The 15,816-nt window shown below is 37.8% G+C and overlaps 1 protein-coding gene and 1 pseudogene across 1 annotated transcript in view; both read right to left on the minus strand.

Annotated features, from left to right (window-relative positions):
* The window catches only part of PCDH15 (protocadherin related 15), a 632,895-nt gene that overhangs the window by 184,111 nt on the left and 432,968 nt on the right, over positions 1-15,816 (minus strand). The window contains exons 17-18 of the mRNA XM_070432784.1: positions 13,761-13,854; positions 12,101-12,229 (exon numbers count right to left, since the gene is read on the minus strand). Of these exons, the coding sequence (XP_070288885.1) occupies positions 12,101-12,229; positions 13,761-13,854 (223 nt within the window). The remainder of the gene's footprint in view (positions 1-12,100; positions 12,230-13,760; positions 13,855-15,816) is intronic.
* On the minus strand, positions 15,090-15,556 carry LOC139022131 (nuclear transport factor 2 pseudogene; annotated as a pseudogene).

Consider the following 15,816-nt stretch of genomic DNA (forward strand, 5'->3'; position numbering starts at 1 on the left):
TTTTATTTTACTATTCTAAGTTTATTTTTTATCTACAATGAAATGGTATCTGGTATTGATAAATTCATTGCTATTAACTTTCCTCTTAATATTGCTTTTCCTATATCTCATAAGTTTGATATGTTGTGATTTTCTTTGCATTTTGATTTGAAACATTTTCTAATTTCCCTTTTAATATTGTCATTAACCCATAGGTTGTTCAAGAATATTTTGCTTAATTTCCACATATTCATGAATTTTCTTTTTTTTCTGTTATTGATTTCTAGTTTTATTCTATTATGGTTGAAAAGATACTTTGTGTAATTTCAATCTTCTTAAATTTTATAAGACTTGTTTTGTAACCCCAAAAAAATGATCTATCCTGGAAATTGTTCCATGTCCTTTTAAGAAGTATGCATAATCTGTTGTGCCTGGGTGGAATAGTCTATATATATGTCAGGGTCAGCTGGTCTATAATGTTTTTTAAACCTGTTGTTTTTGTATTAATTTTCTGTCTAGATGTTCTATCTATAATTAAAAGCAGACATTAAAGTCTCCTATTTTTAATTTGTTGTATTAATCTCACATTGGATATGTTAATGTTTGCTTATCTATTTAGGTGCTGTGATACTGAATGATATAAATTTATTATTCTTATACTAGTATCTTCCTAATGAATTTATCCTTTTATCATTATATGATGACCTTCTCTTGCTATAGATAAAACATTGATAAAAAAAGACAAACATTGATTAACCAAGTGAACATTGATAAAAAATAAATTAAGACATAAATAGAAAGAATTCCATGTTCATGAATTAAAAGACAATACTTTTAAAATTTACATACTGCCCAAATTGATTACAGATTCAATTAAATCTCCAACAAAACCAATGGCATTTTTTATGAAAAATAAAAAAAAATCATAAAATTTATATGGAACTACAAAAGATACCGAATAGCCAATGAAATCTTGAGAAAGAACAAAACTGGAGGCAGCACCATATTTCCTGATTTCAAAATATATTACAAAGCTACAGTAATTCATAATCTGAGGACATTGTATAAACACAGGCAAACAGATCAAATACACAGAATCAAAATCCCATAAATAAGCCAGTGCCTATTCAGGTAACCCATCTTTGACAAGGGATCCAAGAATCACAATGGGAAACAGATAGTACCTTCAACAAATGGTGCTGGGAAACTAGACATGCACATGAAAATGAATGAAATTGGACCCTAATCTTACACCATGGACAAAGATAAACTCAAAAGGTATTAATGACTTACAACACCTAAAACTGTGACACTCCTAGAAGAAAATATATTTTTAAAGTTTGCCTACAAGTATTTATATTGAATATGAATAATATTAACAAAACAATAATGCTTCTTAAAATAATGTAAGAGATTATCTTCATAATCTGAGGATAGCAAGTAACAAATGAAAAAATGATGCATATAGTTAGCAATCTTAAAAGTGAAAACTCAGTGTATCAAAAGACACCTTTAAGAAAGTTAAATGCAAGTCTCAGAGCTGGAGAAGACATTTCAAAGGCATGTAACAAGAAGGGAGTCATGTCTTGAATATACAAAGAACTACCACATCGCTTCTCAGCCTTTTGGCTAAGATCAAGTGAAGAACTCCCATAGATGAAAAAGAACGTTCAAGAAGCATAATTAATGTCAACCCAGTAGATAAATAAATACAAGACTTAAGTAGGCAGTTTGTGAAAAAAGCAAAGTAGCTATTAAACACATATATGAAAAGATGTTCAATCTTAGTAGGGAAATGCTAATCATGACCACAATGTGATAACACTGAAATCACACCATGTTGGTCCAAATTAGAAATATTGACACATATTAAACATGCAAATGGGGACTATAACTAACTCACAGATTTCTTGGTACAGTCACCATGAAAAATTTTTGACATTTTCAATTGATCAAATATTCTCATACTTATAACACAGAAAAACTCAGGTGCATGTGCACCAGATGAAATTATATTCCAGTATTCACATCATTGATTATAATACCTCATATTGGAAACCACTCAAATACTCATCAATAATATAATTTGGAAAATAATTGTGACTTAGTCACAGACAGCACAGAAAATACATAGACAGGCAGAGGCAGAAATGTGGTTAAATCTTACAAAGATAATGATGCATGAAAGAAGGCAGATACTAAAGCATACATACTATGCAATTCTGTTTATATTCATTGCAAAAGTCAAAGCTAAATTATATTATTTATGGATGCTGATTTAGTTTGTAAATCTATAATAGAAAGCAAGAATCTATTGTAGTTATTAATTATAGTTGTAACTAGGACAAATCATGCAGGTACTTTCCTAGGGATACACTATATATCTGGGTTGTACTTATATTTCTGTTTACTTTATAATAACTTATTACATTGTACAGTTATGTTTAAATCACTTTCTCTAAATTATACACTTTTCATAAAGTTTAAAGGACAAGATACGGTCTTAATAAAGGCTTCAGAAACAGTTGGAATGCCTCCTATAAAACCTTAGGTTGATTGTCAAGCTTCTTCCTTAGTTAGGCAGTAAACTCAGTGTAAGTAATGGTAGTGAGCTATAACATTTGTAGAGAAGAACTGAATCCAACTAACGTGAACAAGCCATGAATTCTCCTCAGTCTATAAAACAGAAGTGCAATTTGTACCAAGTTGGATCTCATAAATAACTAATGCAGCATTAAAAGGCACAGCTAGATGAATGGATCTGGGATTTGTGAGGCAAAAATAGCTGGCATTTCTTTTTATATAAATGTAAATAATTTAAATAGGGTATATATTTTAAAAGGGTGAATGAAAACACAATTCTAAAATGTAACCAAGCAGGCTGGTTACAGTTTTCCTCCTTGCAATCTTCTTATACCTGGGAACATCCTTCATTATTATTGCCTTGTTTCCTGGGTGGTAAATATTTTCCCCTGTACCAACATAAATTTCAATTGTTCTTTGCATTAACACTGCTTTTTAAATCAACTCTATGTGTGCTATTCTACATGCTAAAATTGTAAAAGTTGATAGATATTCAATATAAAAACTTTTTCTCTATGTATCAAGAAAACTTATTGACCTGTAGGTATGTGAATAAGCCAAATATATATGTGTAGATTTTGAAGTTTATTACATCTCTTCTTTTTAAATAATGTTTATGAATCACTTGTAAAAAATGCACTTCTTGATCACTTTAATACATTAGGTCTAATTTAATTTAGCGTGTTCTAATGCCAACTATTGGGCTGGGTAGTGAGGGTTCAAAGATCAATAGGACACAGTCTCTGCTTTCAAGTAATTTGTATATTCAGGGAACTTACGTGTACTTTAGTAAGTACTATAAAAAAGCTGTTCACAGTATAATTTGGAGCCATGAGTAGGAGACTCCTAGGACCCAGAAAAGATTTTCTGAAAGAGATTATGTGTGACTAGAATTTTCAAGGTTGAGTTATCTAAATGAAGAAGGGAGAAAGAAGACATCAAGGCAGCAGGCACGAGCAGAGGCAAAGAAAGAGACGAAGGAGAGTTCTGAGAGCAAATATTAGTGATTAGAAGCAGGTTATTATTCCTGAAGGTGAAGTTGCAGTGGGAGGTGTGTCTTGTTTGTTGCATTGTAGAATACCTCCTACAGTGCAGCTGGTTTGTTAGAGATAGCATTCCAGCAGTTACAGTGAGGACAATTATGAGGTCTCAAAACCAGTGTCAGGATAAGCAATTAAGAGGTTATAATAATAGCTCAGGTGAGAAATAATGAGTGTCTGACTATGGTTGTTTGGAGAAAGGAAAAATTTGAGAATAATTTGAAAGATGTAAACTACCAAGACTGGTGACTGACTGGATATGGGCAGTGGGGGAGTAAGAGGTGACTCAGATGCCTCCTCAACCTTTAGCTTGGGGCATGGGTAATCAAGATGCATGATTCTGGAGAAGGAGCCTTTTCTGGGGAAGATGAAAATAAGGGTTCAATCTTAAACATGTTGAATTTGAGATGACTATAGGACATACAAGTAGGTTTGTTTTACAGGTAAGTATCTATTTGAGGGTATAGATTGAAGGAGCAGAGTGGGGCTCAAGATACATCTATGGGAGACATCAACATCCAAGTGCAATTAAAAATGTGGGCTTCCACATGAGTTGGATTTCCCAAAAGGCATGTGTAGAATCAGAACAACCACTAAGAAGGTACTTCCAAAATTCAAAGTTTGTTTTGGAGGTTTGGGATATGTCTATGATGTTGATTCTGATGATGTTAACAAAAGTGAATAACTTTTATGGTATATGTATAATATACTGATATAGTGTGCATTTTTCTCAAATAAAAATATTATCTTTTGCTGTGGTAAAAAAAAAAGATTTATGAAGGAATCAGATAAAGGGAAGGCAAAAAGAATTAAAGATTCTTAAACATAAAAACCAGGAGCAAACATAGTAGAGTCTCAACAGTAAGGGGTTCATTTCAAATGCAGTAGTAAAGTTATTCAGATAAAAACTATATTTAGCAATAAAGAGATCATTGGTTACCATGAGGATGGTGGGAGAAATCATTCATTGTACAGCTGGGATTATACAGCTATGAATATTTACACACACATACAAATGCATACACATGTACATGCACTCATTATAATAGCTGATAATAAGACTAAAAACTACTAAAAGGGTAGGTCCCAAGTATATATTGTATCAATAAATGCATACAACTTTCTAATCCATTTATGAACTGATGGTTGAATATCTGAAAGATCCCCAAGTTTCAAAAATATTCACCAGAAATAGATACATCTCCATCTGTAGGCAGCAACATTAAATGTATGCCACTAATTTTTGAAATTGGGGAGTGATTTTTCTTTACTGGACTGAGAACAGTATTTGCATTATATAGTTTGACTTGACAAGAGAAGCCATACAATTCCCCAGTTGTGACCCACTTAACAAAGAAGTATTATAGTTTCAGGCACTGTTGAATGTCATGCTGAGCTATAAGAAATAAATAAAAGACCATAAAGCTTCCCACCTTCATTTCATTTTTAGAACCCCACACAGGGAGATCACATCATTAATCAGACAGACCACTAAAGGTCAGATTTATTTTTCTTAATAATAAATTGTCTAGTTGAAGGATATATATATATATATATATATATTTATTCTCAGAAATGACACCATCACTACCCTTCTAAACACTGCAGTTTACTAATGATTTTAAAACTGCTTAGGGTTTCAAACAAAATCTCTACCACTTCATCGCTGCTGAGATTTAGCATGCAGATCTCACACTGGGAATACATTAGTGTTTCAGGTTAAATACACTCAGCCTCTTTTGTTTTAGAACTGGAAGAACATTTTTGTTGACTCAGGGCTCTATTGCTGTTACTTAGCATTAAAAGAAGTCAGTTCAGCATGAGAATTTCTGCAAGGTATTTACTGGAGGTTTGCTGGGAGGTAGCTCACTCAATATTGGGTACACTGCTTAGAACTTGTTTCATCTTAACAGGCAGTGTTGCCTCCAAACACGCCTCCTCTGATGCATCTGTGCATGCATTCATGCCCAGGGCTATGCTGAAACAGAGAGACACAAAATTTCAGGAGAATTCAGGCCCCTAAGAAACTCTTCAAGAAGATGCCATCACAAAGGTTAAAACCTCTGACATGAGCTTCAAGCCTTCCTCCCTGCACTGCTTCCCCCTAAACCTCCACTCACCCCAAGTATGCACACACAGTCATGCACCGAAGCACCCACTGTGGCAAGCATGCCAAAGTAAGAACACCATCTCATTCTTGATGTTAAATGCTATTCCACATCACAAAGAAATTCTCTTTGGGACCCAGCATCTCACACCAGTGTTTGCTGAGATAGATCTTGCTTTATCTTCTCCTCATTCCCCAACTTGGAGTCAAGATTGAATCTACCAGACATTAGTTGAGAAATAAAGGAAAATGACACATTCTATTGAACTAAGCATCATGATTCCCCACTTCTGAAGAACCAGGGTTCAAACTCATCTGCCTGGCTCTTACGCATTAGAATGATTTATTCCCAGCAGGTCGTTCAGTTTTAGGAATAAATAGAATCTGGGAAATACATCCAAGCAATTTACCAAACGTGTTTAAAATGACATACATAATCCCAACAATAGACCCAGCTGAACCTTCAACTATTTATCTTATCCCAGCGGTTCTCAACCTGTGGGTCGTGACCCCTTTGGGGGTCGAACGACCCTTTCACAGGGTTTGCCTAAGACCATCGGAAAACACATATATAATTACGTGTTGTTTTGTGGTTAATCACTATGCTTTAATTATGTTCAATTTGTAACATTGAAAATACATCCTGCATATCAGATATTTACATTACGATTCATAACAGTAGCAAAATTACAGTTATGAAGTAGCAACGAAAATAATTTTATGGTTGGGATCACAACAACATGAGGAACTGTATTAAAGGGTTGTGGCATTAGGAAGGTTGAGAACCACTGTCTTATCCTATATAATAAAAGCCTAATATGCTAAGTGTCCAGTCGCCTGTTCAACCAATCAAAGCATAATATGCTAATAATATGCTAAGGCCACTCAACTGCACGCTATGACGTGCAATGACCACCAGAGGGCAGACGTTCTGACCGGTAGGTTACCTTGCTGCTGGGGTCCGGCCAATCGGGACTAAGCAAGACAGGCCGGACATGCCCTGGAGTCCTCCCGCTGTCCCTCCCCGGCTAGCCAACCTCCCGCGTCCCTCTCTGGCCCCGATCATGCACTGGTGGGGTCCCTCGGCCTGGCCTGTGCCCTCTCACATTCTAAGATGCCTCGGAGGATGTTGGATAGCTGATGAGAGTGGTTTCGGCCGATCCCGCTCAATGCAGGAGTTGCCCCCTGGTGGTCAATGTGCTCCCACAGGGGGAGCGCCACTCAGCCAGAAGTCAGGTGCATGGCAGTCGGACATCCCCGAGGGCTCCAGGACTGTGAGTGGGCGCAGGCCGGGCTGAGGGACTCCCCTGAGTGCATAAATTTTATGCACTGGAACTCTGTTTCTTTGTTATGGGGTGGGGCCACAACATTAGTAACAAAGAAACGGAATTTCCGGAGGATGAGGCTCAGAAATCAGGATTTTAAAAAGATTCCCAGGTGATTCTAATGAGCAGCCAAGGTTGAGAACCACTGCTTTAGAGTTTCCTGTGAAATACTGTAAAAGGTTCTAAAGAAAGCATTACACTGACAAGTAAAGTCTTTATAACAATGGCCATTTCATTAGGACTTCCTACTTCCCCATCTAAACTCAACGTTTTTAAGTCAAGTTTCCAGAACTCCTCTAAACATAAATTCCATTACTGTCAGATTATCGACTGGTTCTCAAATGGCCTCTTCAGCTCAATTCTGTCTTGTATCACATCTGCCTGGTATCTTTTTTTTTTTCAATCTATAATCTCACTCATTTTTCAAGGTTCTGGAAATCACACATTTTCCTGTCAACCCTGAGATAGCCACTTTAGTCCTTTGTGGTGTTTCTCCTTCCTTTTAGTAAATAATTGATATGACACATTTGCCCCTTGACAGAGAAAAAATATTATTTTTACTGTGTTTGATAAGTTTTTTCTGCATACATATTTTTCTCCCAACAATACTGCTGCCTCAAGTGCACTGAGAATATGGAGACAATCCTCAAATTTATTTATTTATTTATTTTTAAAATGTATTTTATTGATTTTTTACAGAGAGAAAGGGAGAGGGATAGAGAGTTAGAAACATCGATGAGAGAGAAACATAGATTAGCCGCCTCCTGCACACTCCCTACTGGGGATGTGCCCGCAACCACGGTACATGCCCTTGACCAGAATCGAACCTGGGACCCTTGAGTCTGCAGGCCTACGCTCTATCCACTGAGCCAAACCGGCTAGGGCAATCCTCAAATTTAAGTGTGGTACACTATACTTGTGTACAGTAAGTTCTATGTTAAAACATTAGTGCCTGGTAGTTTATTTTTTACTATGCCCAATAAAATTTTTTGCTCTGTATAATCTATAAATATTTCTATTTAATAAGTTTTTCCTCTTTAATAAAGTTTGATACCACAAAACTACCTTAATGAAATGTTTATTTTGCATACCAAAACATTGTTCAAACAAAACTCCGAAGTCGGTAACTCAAATTCAGTAAAATAACTATCCAGACATATCTTGGTTTTAAATGTGCCTTAATAGTTTTGGTGACAAAATTACATATTATAAGCAGACCATGAGTCTTTTAGTGAAAGTAATGTATTATATAATTACGAGAGGCCCAGTGCACGACATTCATGCACTGGGGGGGGGAGGTCCCCTCAGCCCGGCCTGTGCCCTTTTGCAGTCTGGGAGCCCTCAGGGGATGCCCGACTGCGAGGAGCAGGACTAAGCCATCAGTGGGACATCCTTAGTGCTGCCGCGGAGGCGGGAGAGGTTCCCGCCACCTCCTCTGCACTTGCTGGCTCACCGGCTGCCAGCCCAGCTTCTGGCCGAGCTGCGCTCCCCCTGTGGGAGGTGCTGCTGCATTGAACGTCTGCCCCCTGGAGGTCAGTGCATGTCATAGCTACTGGTCGTTCTGCTGTTCAGTTGATTTGCTTATTACCCTTTTATTATATAGGATCATTAGGCAGCAACAGGAAACCATTATGATGCATGAAAATTCCATTCTATGAACATTACAACATCTCTGGAACTGTGCAGAATCAGATGCATGCTCCTGCTTTGGATGATTTTTTTTCTTTTGTACTTTAAAACTCATTTTAGTTTTGTAAGAAAATGTATTGCCTAAAGACCAGGACAATTACTACTTTATCAAATTATGAGTGCTAAGGGCTATATTTTAATTTTCAATATTGAAATATACAGACCATTTCCCATCAAGTTTAAAAACAAGAAGATAAAAAAATTCTTTCAAAGACAAAGAATCACTAGGAAAAGTAGTAAAGATAAGTTAAATTAAAATTAACTAAAAATCAATCATGTTAATGTATACTTATGTGTTATTAGTTACATATTCTATAAGGGTTTATCTCTCCAATACTCAGTCAATTGAGATTAGAAAGATAGTTTTCCTAAATGATTTCAATACCTGTTTATTATTTTATCTGAATAGTTGGTAGATATAACTAAATTTTCCAGTTTTCATCAATAGCAGTCTAGAATGACAACTGTAATATAATTTAATTATCATAATTAAGACATTTATATTAATTCAAGTCTCATATGTCTTGGCCATTACAAATGCCTTCTAATTCAGCTTTTTGGATTTGGAAGCTTCCATTATAATCTACTCAGGAGCAATCTTATATAATAAAAGCCTAATATGCAAATTGGCTGAATGGAAGAACGACCAGTCGCTATGATGCACACTGACCACCAGGAGGCAGACGCTCAATGCAGGAGCTTCCTCCAGCCCGCAGGTCTCAGGCCAGCCAAAGTGGGTGCCAGTGGAGCCCCCCAATCACCTCGCCAGTCTCCCTGCACAGGGAGATGACCAGCGGTGGGGAGTGGGGCCAGCAAGCAGGCGGTGCCAGCCTGGCCTAGGCGGGTGCAAGTGGGGACCCTCTGATTGCCCCGTCGGTGCCCCACAGATCAGCCCTGATTGCCGGCCAGGCCTAGGGACCCTACCGGTGCACAAATTTCATGCACCTGGCCTCTAGTGTTTATATAATAAAAATCTCATGATGTCACACCTCAGAATCTCCAGTGGTCCCCATCACCTTCTACAACACGGTGTAGAGAAATGTTTGGATATAGCACATCTTACTGACTGTAATTAGGACATGTCACATACTCTCATTTGTCTACACTTTTATTCATACAATTACCTTTCTCTAGACAGTTTCCAATCCCTCTCTAATTCTTTTCACCAGTATTCATCTTTCACAAGTGCACTTCAATATTGACTCCTTCCTATGTCTTCTGCACATGCCCTTCTTATCACATTGTTTGCTTGGTGTAAAGAAGCTGTAAGCACCTCATGCTTGTCCCTCAAGTTAATGCGGGTTAACTTCCATCTGCTAGCATCTGTAGTCTGACTGATGCCTTTATATCAGAATCACAGAGAGCTGGCCGCTCGCTTGCATGGGAAGCAGGGTGTGCTGAAAATATGCCCCATTCTACAGCATGGGTGATCAAGAACTCTCAGGATCTAGTGTAAGGATTTGGAAGATCTATCACTTCTTGGTGTGGGGCGCGGCTGCAGTGTTTTGGCCAGGTTCAAGCCTCGGACTAATGAAAGGACAGGGTCCTCTCATTGCCACGTGCAAGTCCCAGCTGGAGGGCAGGGCCCTCCCAGCACAATTATAGCCAACAGCTGTGGTTGTAAGCTTGAACCTATGGTCCAAACATGTGGCCCCACGTGCCTTGTGATAGAGTTCGGGTGCACGTAGTTGAGTAGGGTTGAAACTCACGAGAATGCTATAAACAACTTGATCACGCCCCTACTTTGCCTCGTGGCATCTGCTATAAAATAAAGACACAGCTTGTGGGCACTGGCGCTGTCTCCTCATCAGGGAGCAGCGTCCCACTGAGACCCAGCATTCATTCTCTTGTCTGTCTTTTCTCAATCCTTTCACCCCCCCACTCAGGATCACCTTTGGCTGTAACATCTTGGGATCAATACTTCTGGAAAAGGTGTTTTATGCCATTGCCCATTGCCCTTGAAATTAATCTCCAGCCCTCCTATGATAGATGGTTAATAGCAATCCCTTCACTGGCTGCCATGGCTTCTTGCATTACTTCCTTACTTCCCTATTAGTGTTAACGTGAACTTCTCGAATAACTAGTTAGACCAGAATCTTTGCATCTAGGTTTCTTCTTGTAGAATCCACAGTAAAATGTGTGACACCAGAGGTATTGTATAGGGTTCTGGAGTTGAGTGGCTTGCTGTTCACATGGCATCAAGACCTGTTGGCATGATGTTAACAGCTCAGTTACTAAGACTCTTCCCTGTCGTGAAGTGGGATGACATAAAGGCATAAGGAGATGTGCGCCTGATGCAGTGTCTCCAGGATTTGAGAGAGACAGTGAAGATGAGAGCAGTACTCACTGTGGAGTTGGTAGCTTTCATATTATCCGTATGCTCTGAGAGAAAAACTGAGGGGATCAACCTAACCTTTCAAAATGTCAGGACATGGTATGAAAGTCAGAAGGACTCTAATACAGCATTTAAAGAAATCCTCTTTTTTTGCAGCCAGAGAGAATATTGAATGAAAACCAGACCCTTTGCCTGATTGTACGGGCAGCTGAATCGTAAAGAAGTCTTACTTCTAAGCACCAGCAAACCTCCTATTCAAAACCCAGGGCCTTACCAGGGAAGAGGTGGGATCCTGAAACATAGACTCAGGATGCCTGAGTGACTCGCTCCTTCCAGAGGAGGTATCTTCCTTGCCTGGAGACCATATCAATGCCTCAGCTGAGCTAGATGCCTCAAAATATGTACACCTTCCTCAAAACTGGCCCTCATTTGCAGCTTCTAAACCATTAACTATGTTCAAAACCAATCATGGCCTAACTGAGAAATACTGTACTGTCTCTGATTTTTATTTAAACTGGATTTTTCATCAAAACTACAGAAATTGAGTAGTATGTCCAGATAGAAATTAGAAGAACATGCCTAGAAATGAGTGTTGATTTTTCTGGACAAAGGTTGTGTGTTATTACATAAGGTACAGAGTAGATGCTAAAGTCATGTTCAGACACCAAAATAATTGACATCTAAGCATTTGTATTTTGAGGTATGTATTTTCAAATTTATACTTTATGATATAGCTAGTTACATATTTATTGTAAAACACTTTATTATAATTCCAAAAAATAAATTAAAGTAATTAAAATAGAATACTCTTAAATGAATCACTGTTAAATTATACTATGGTTATAAAATGTGAATTAACTAAATCTTAAAAGTTAAGCAGCAAATGGAAATGATATTATTTAAAAAAATATCTTGAAAGATGTCTGGCACAGTGATTGAGAATGCATGTACTTTATCCCCACCCTGCATTATAGCCAAGTACTCTCACTGACGGCTTTCAAATAATTCTGGTGCCCCATTGCCTAACACATACTCCACTTACCCTGACTTGACCCACAAAGGCATTGGCTTCTTCTTCCACCACGGACAGATTTCTAGGCAGATAGGGATCAAACACTGGATCATTGTCATTCACATCAGACACCACTATGTTTACTGTGGCGGTTGAGGTCTTAAATTGAAAAGAAAAAGATTAAATGTGAGAGGAGCTATTTTTACTGTATTGTCAGTTACTTGTTAATTGTGGCATTTGTCTCTCTGAAAAGCATCTCTGTTCCTATTCCTATTTCTTAGTTTTCCAAAAACAAAAACAAAAAAAAGAAGAGGAGGAAGCTCAAAAACAGAAAAAGCAAATGATGCTATCAAAGGAAAAGCATCTTGAAAATGTCAAGTATTTACTAAAGGCTAACTTTGAGAAAGTGATTTTACCTTTATTTTGATCAAATATTATGGGTGGCAAGCTTTTGTTTGTACATGCACCCCTTTTTCTCTGAAATGTAACATTCCTGTGAGAGGATCATTATATGGTCCCAAACAATTTATCATATTGATCAAATAAGACATTTCAAGAAAATGGTAGATTTTTTTACCATTTGAATTGGATAATTCTTGCCTATATACCTATACGGGGTTTGAAATTATTCCCAGAGGACAGTGCTGAGTGAGTCTAGATGCGCTTGATAAAAGAAACATACACAGCTGGATGGTGTGGCTCAGGAGTTGAGCATCGACCTATGAACCAGGAGGTCACAGTTCGATTCCTGTTCAGGGAACATGTCAGGGTTGTGAGCTCGATCCCCAGTGTGGGGAGTGCAGGAGGTAGCCGATGAATGATTGTCTCTCATCATTGATGTTTCTATCTTTCTCTCCCTCTCCCTTCCTCTCTGAAATAAATACAATATATATTTTAAAAAAAGAAACACACACACACAAAACACCTTCCCCACCCCCAAAAAGAACCCCCAAAGACAAAAAGCTATGGAATAGAAATGGTGAAAAATAGTCTAATGACATGTTACCATGCTTAAAAATCAGAATAGTGCTGGTTGTGCCTGGCATTGTTTAAAGAATACAGTTGAATTCTCTTAAAACAATTCAGAATGACTTATTCTTAAAACTAATTTGAGCGCAGAGAAAATAAAATTTATCTTCTCTAGATTTAAGGGTCCCTTTAAACCACTTCAATCATCAAGGATTAGTACAGATTCTGAGTGCTGCTTACAAATCCACTGTGGAATCAATTTCTTTTCCTAAGTGCTTCAAGGCATGTATCCACAAATTCCCTTTTAACTCTTCTCCACCCCACAAAGTGACATTAAAGGAAACAGGTTCCAACACAGTAAAATTCCCAGAGTGCTCTGTTGCTGATGGACATAACTGAATACTTCCCAGACTAGGTTAGATTTCATGTTCCCCATAAATTTGGTAAGAATGTCAAACACAAGTATTTATTCTGTCAGGTCAAAAGTTGTTTAACACCAGAACATATTCAAAGTATAGGTTCATTTATTAGCAAAGGAGCCTACTGGAGAAAAGAGCACTTTGAGCAATTATAATAGGAGAGAGAGAGAGAGAGAGAGAGAGAGAGAGAGAGAGACTTATTCATGAATTCATGAGAGTGATACATTTTTTAAAGTGTAAAACTACAAGGTTCTCTCAGTTTAATACTATTTTTAAAACCCTTTCCCAGGGAGAGTACTCACCCCATCTGGCCTGCCATCGTGTGCAGTGACGATGAGAATGTAGCGATCGGTGCTCTCCCTGTCCAGGGCTTTCCCTAAGGTTAGAATCCCAGTTCTAGTGACAGAGAAAACAAACAAACAGATAAGACAGAGAGGAATGTTACCACAGGGGAGTCTCCCCGCTATCCTGAACTTCTTCTGCTATGCGTTTCCCCTTCATCAAACACATCTTAAGTATATAAGATGTATGATTCTAAGACTCATGCTGAAAATCATAAGTCTTTTAAGGTTGTTGAGTTCCTTTGCAAGAATGAAAAATTTCCAAACCAAATGACATAATTTTAATGCAGCTACTTTTACTGTGATAGTGGAATTTAAGCAATTAACACCACATATGGTAGGTGGGGTACAGAAAGTCAACACCAATGAATCAAAATCAGAGTCTCTGTTGCTGTTGTTGATATAGATTTAATAAATGCTCTGAACATATGGTATGGTTATGAAAACACTGCCTCTGCCTCTTGTACATTTTTAAATGTTTTATCGAAATAACTGTAAACCAATTACTACAGTAGTTCATAACAGTCAGGTTTAGATCAACTTTCCACACCACACATGGTTCAGATAATCTTATTCTAAAATGACATTCAGAGAAAAGTACATTTATTGCTTCTGAGACTTATTTGCAAGTAATTAAAGAAATAGGAAATCTGAAAACCTAGCCACAGTATAATAAAATAAAGAAAACTGAGAAATTGTTTTTCATTTCCTCCTCAGTTTAACGATCAAGGCTCTCTATACTCTTTCTTATACAATGAATCAGAAAAACCACTAGAAATTTATATAATATTTCCATGTAGAGCCATATTATACATAAATAGCAAATTTTTCATGGGTTGGTGAATATCATGGAGCTAGTTCTCTGTTTAAGACAACATGTGCCTATTTCCCATTATAGTAGGCAGTGGCAGGCTATGTTGAAGAGAAAGAAGGAATAGCTAGTGTCTTTTGGTATTCATTGCTGAAAGACTATTTAGGTGTTTACAAAAGCATCCTTTCATGAAGTCCATAAACAACTAGTAGGGAAGTCTTCGAGAATTTTTGTGGTTTCATTGTATCATGAGCCATTGAGAGATCTGAACAAAGCATTATCTGGGCAGTGACGCAGCTGCTTTCTCCTTTACTACTTTGGGCTACTAGAGCAACTTGTAAGTGGGCTAAAAAAAAAAAAAAAAGACAACCTTTTACATTACTCAAGTCTTTTTAAAGCATGTGCTGGAACAACACAAGTTTCTCATGTCGGATGGAACTAGCCTAGCATCCAAGCATCATGCACACAGCGCACTGGGGCTAGTCCCACCATGGCCCCGCTCTTTCGTGTGATGTTTGGAGTATCTGGAGGAGTGTGAATAGTATGGGGAAGAGGAAACACAATGAGTGCCTGGCTGAGAGGTGATCAACGAAGTTATGCAGGGCAAGCCTGAACATGTCTTTGGTGCAGACCCAAGCATTACAGATGTTCTTTAATAGGAACAACTGGTGGAACACATGATGGTCTTCATCAGCCACAAGCTGGCCCACAACCAAGATGATGATGCAGCTATCTGGCGTCGGCTGATGGTCCTGCACCATGCTGTTCTGCTGGATTTTCTGGAATGGAAGGCTAGACATCTCCTCCACAATGACAGTGTTCCCCTGGAATTGTTATCCTTCCCATGTAAGGCATGATGTGTCAAGGCTTTGTTGTTATCCAGTGACTGGTAGGAATGTTGAATGAAGCTGCATCTAGTTTGCTCTGAAATTGGCTTGACTCCCATTCTGGAGTGTCACGGGGTCTCTGACACGGGAGAGGCAGACCAGCATGGTCTGTATAGTCTTTCTACCAGTTAGATCAAAGTTGTAGAACAGGATACATTGGGCTACATTTATTAGATTCAGTAAATCCTGTGTGTGTGTGTGTTTGTGTGTGTGTGTGTGTGTGTGTGTATATATATATATATATACACATATATATACATATATATACATATATTTATATATATAAATATATGTAAGAATCACCTCTGAAACATCAATA

Source organism: Myotis yumanensis, unplaced genomic scaffold (assembly GCF_028538775.1).
Source record: "Myotis yumanensis isolate MYYU_CA2020_CCGP unplaced genomic scaffold, mMyoYum1.0.hap1 SCAF_13, whole genome shotgun sequence".
Taxonomy (NCBI): domain Eukaryota; kingdom Metazoa; phylum Chordata; class Mammalia; order Chiroptera; family Vespertilionidae; genus Myotis; species Myotis yumanensis.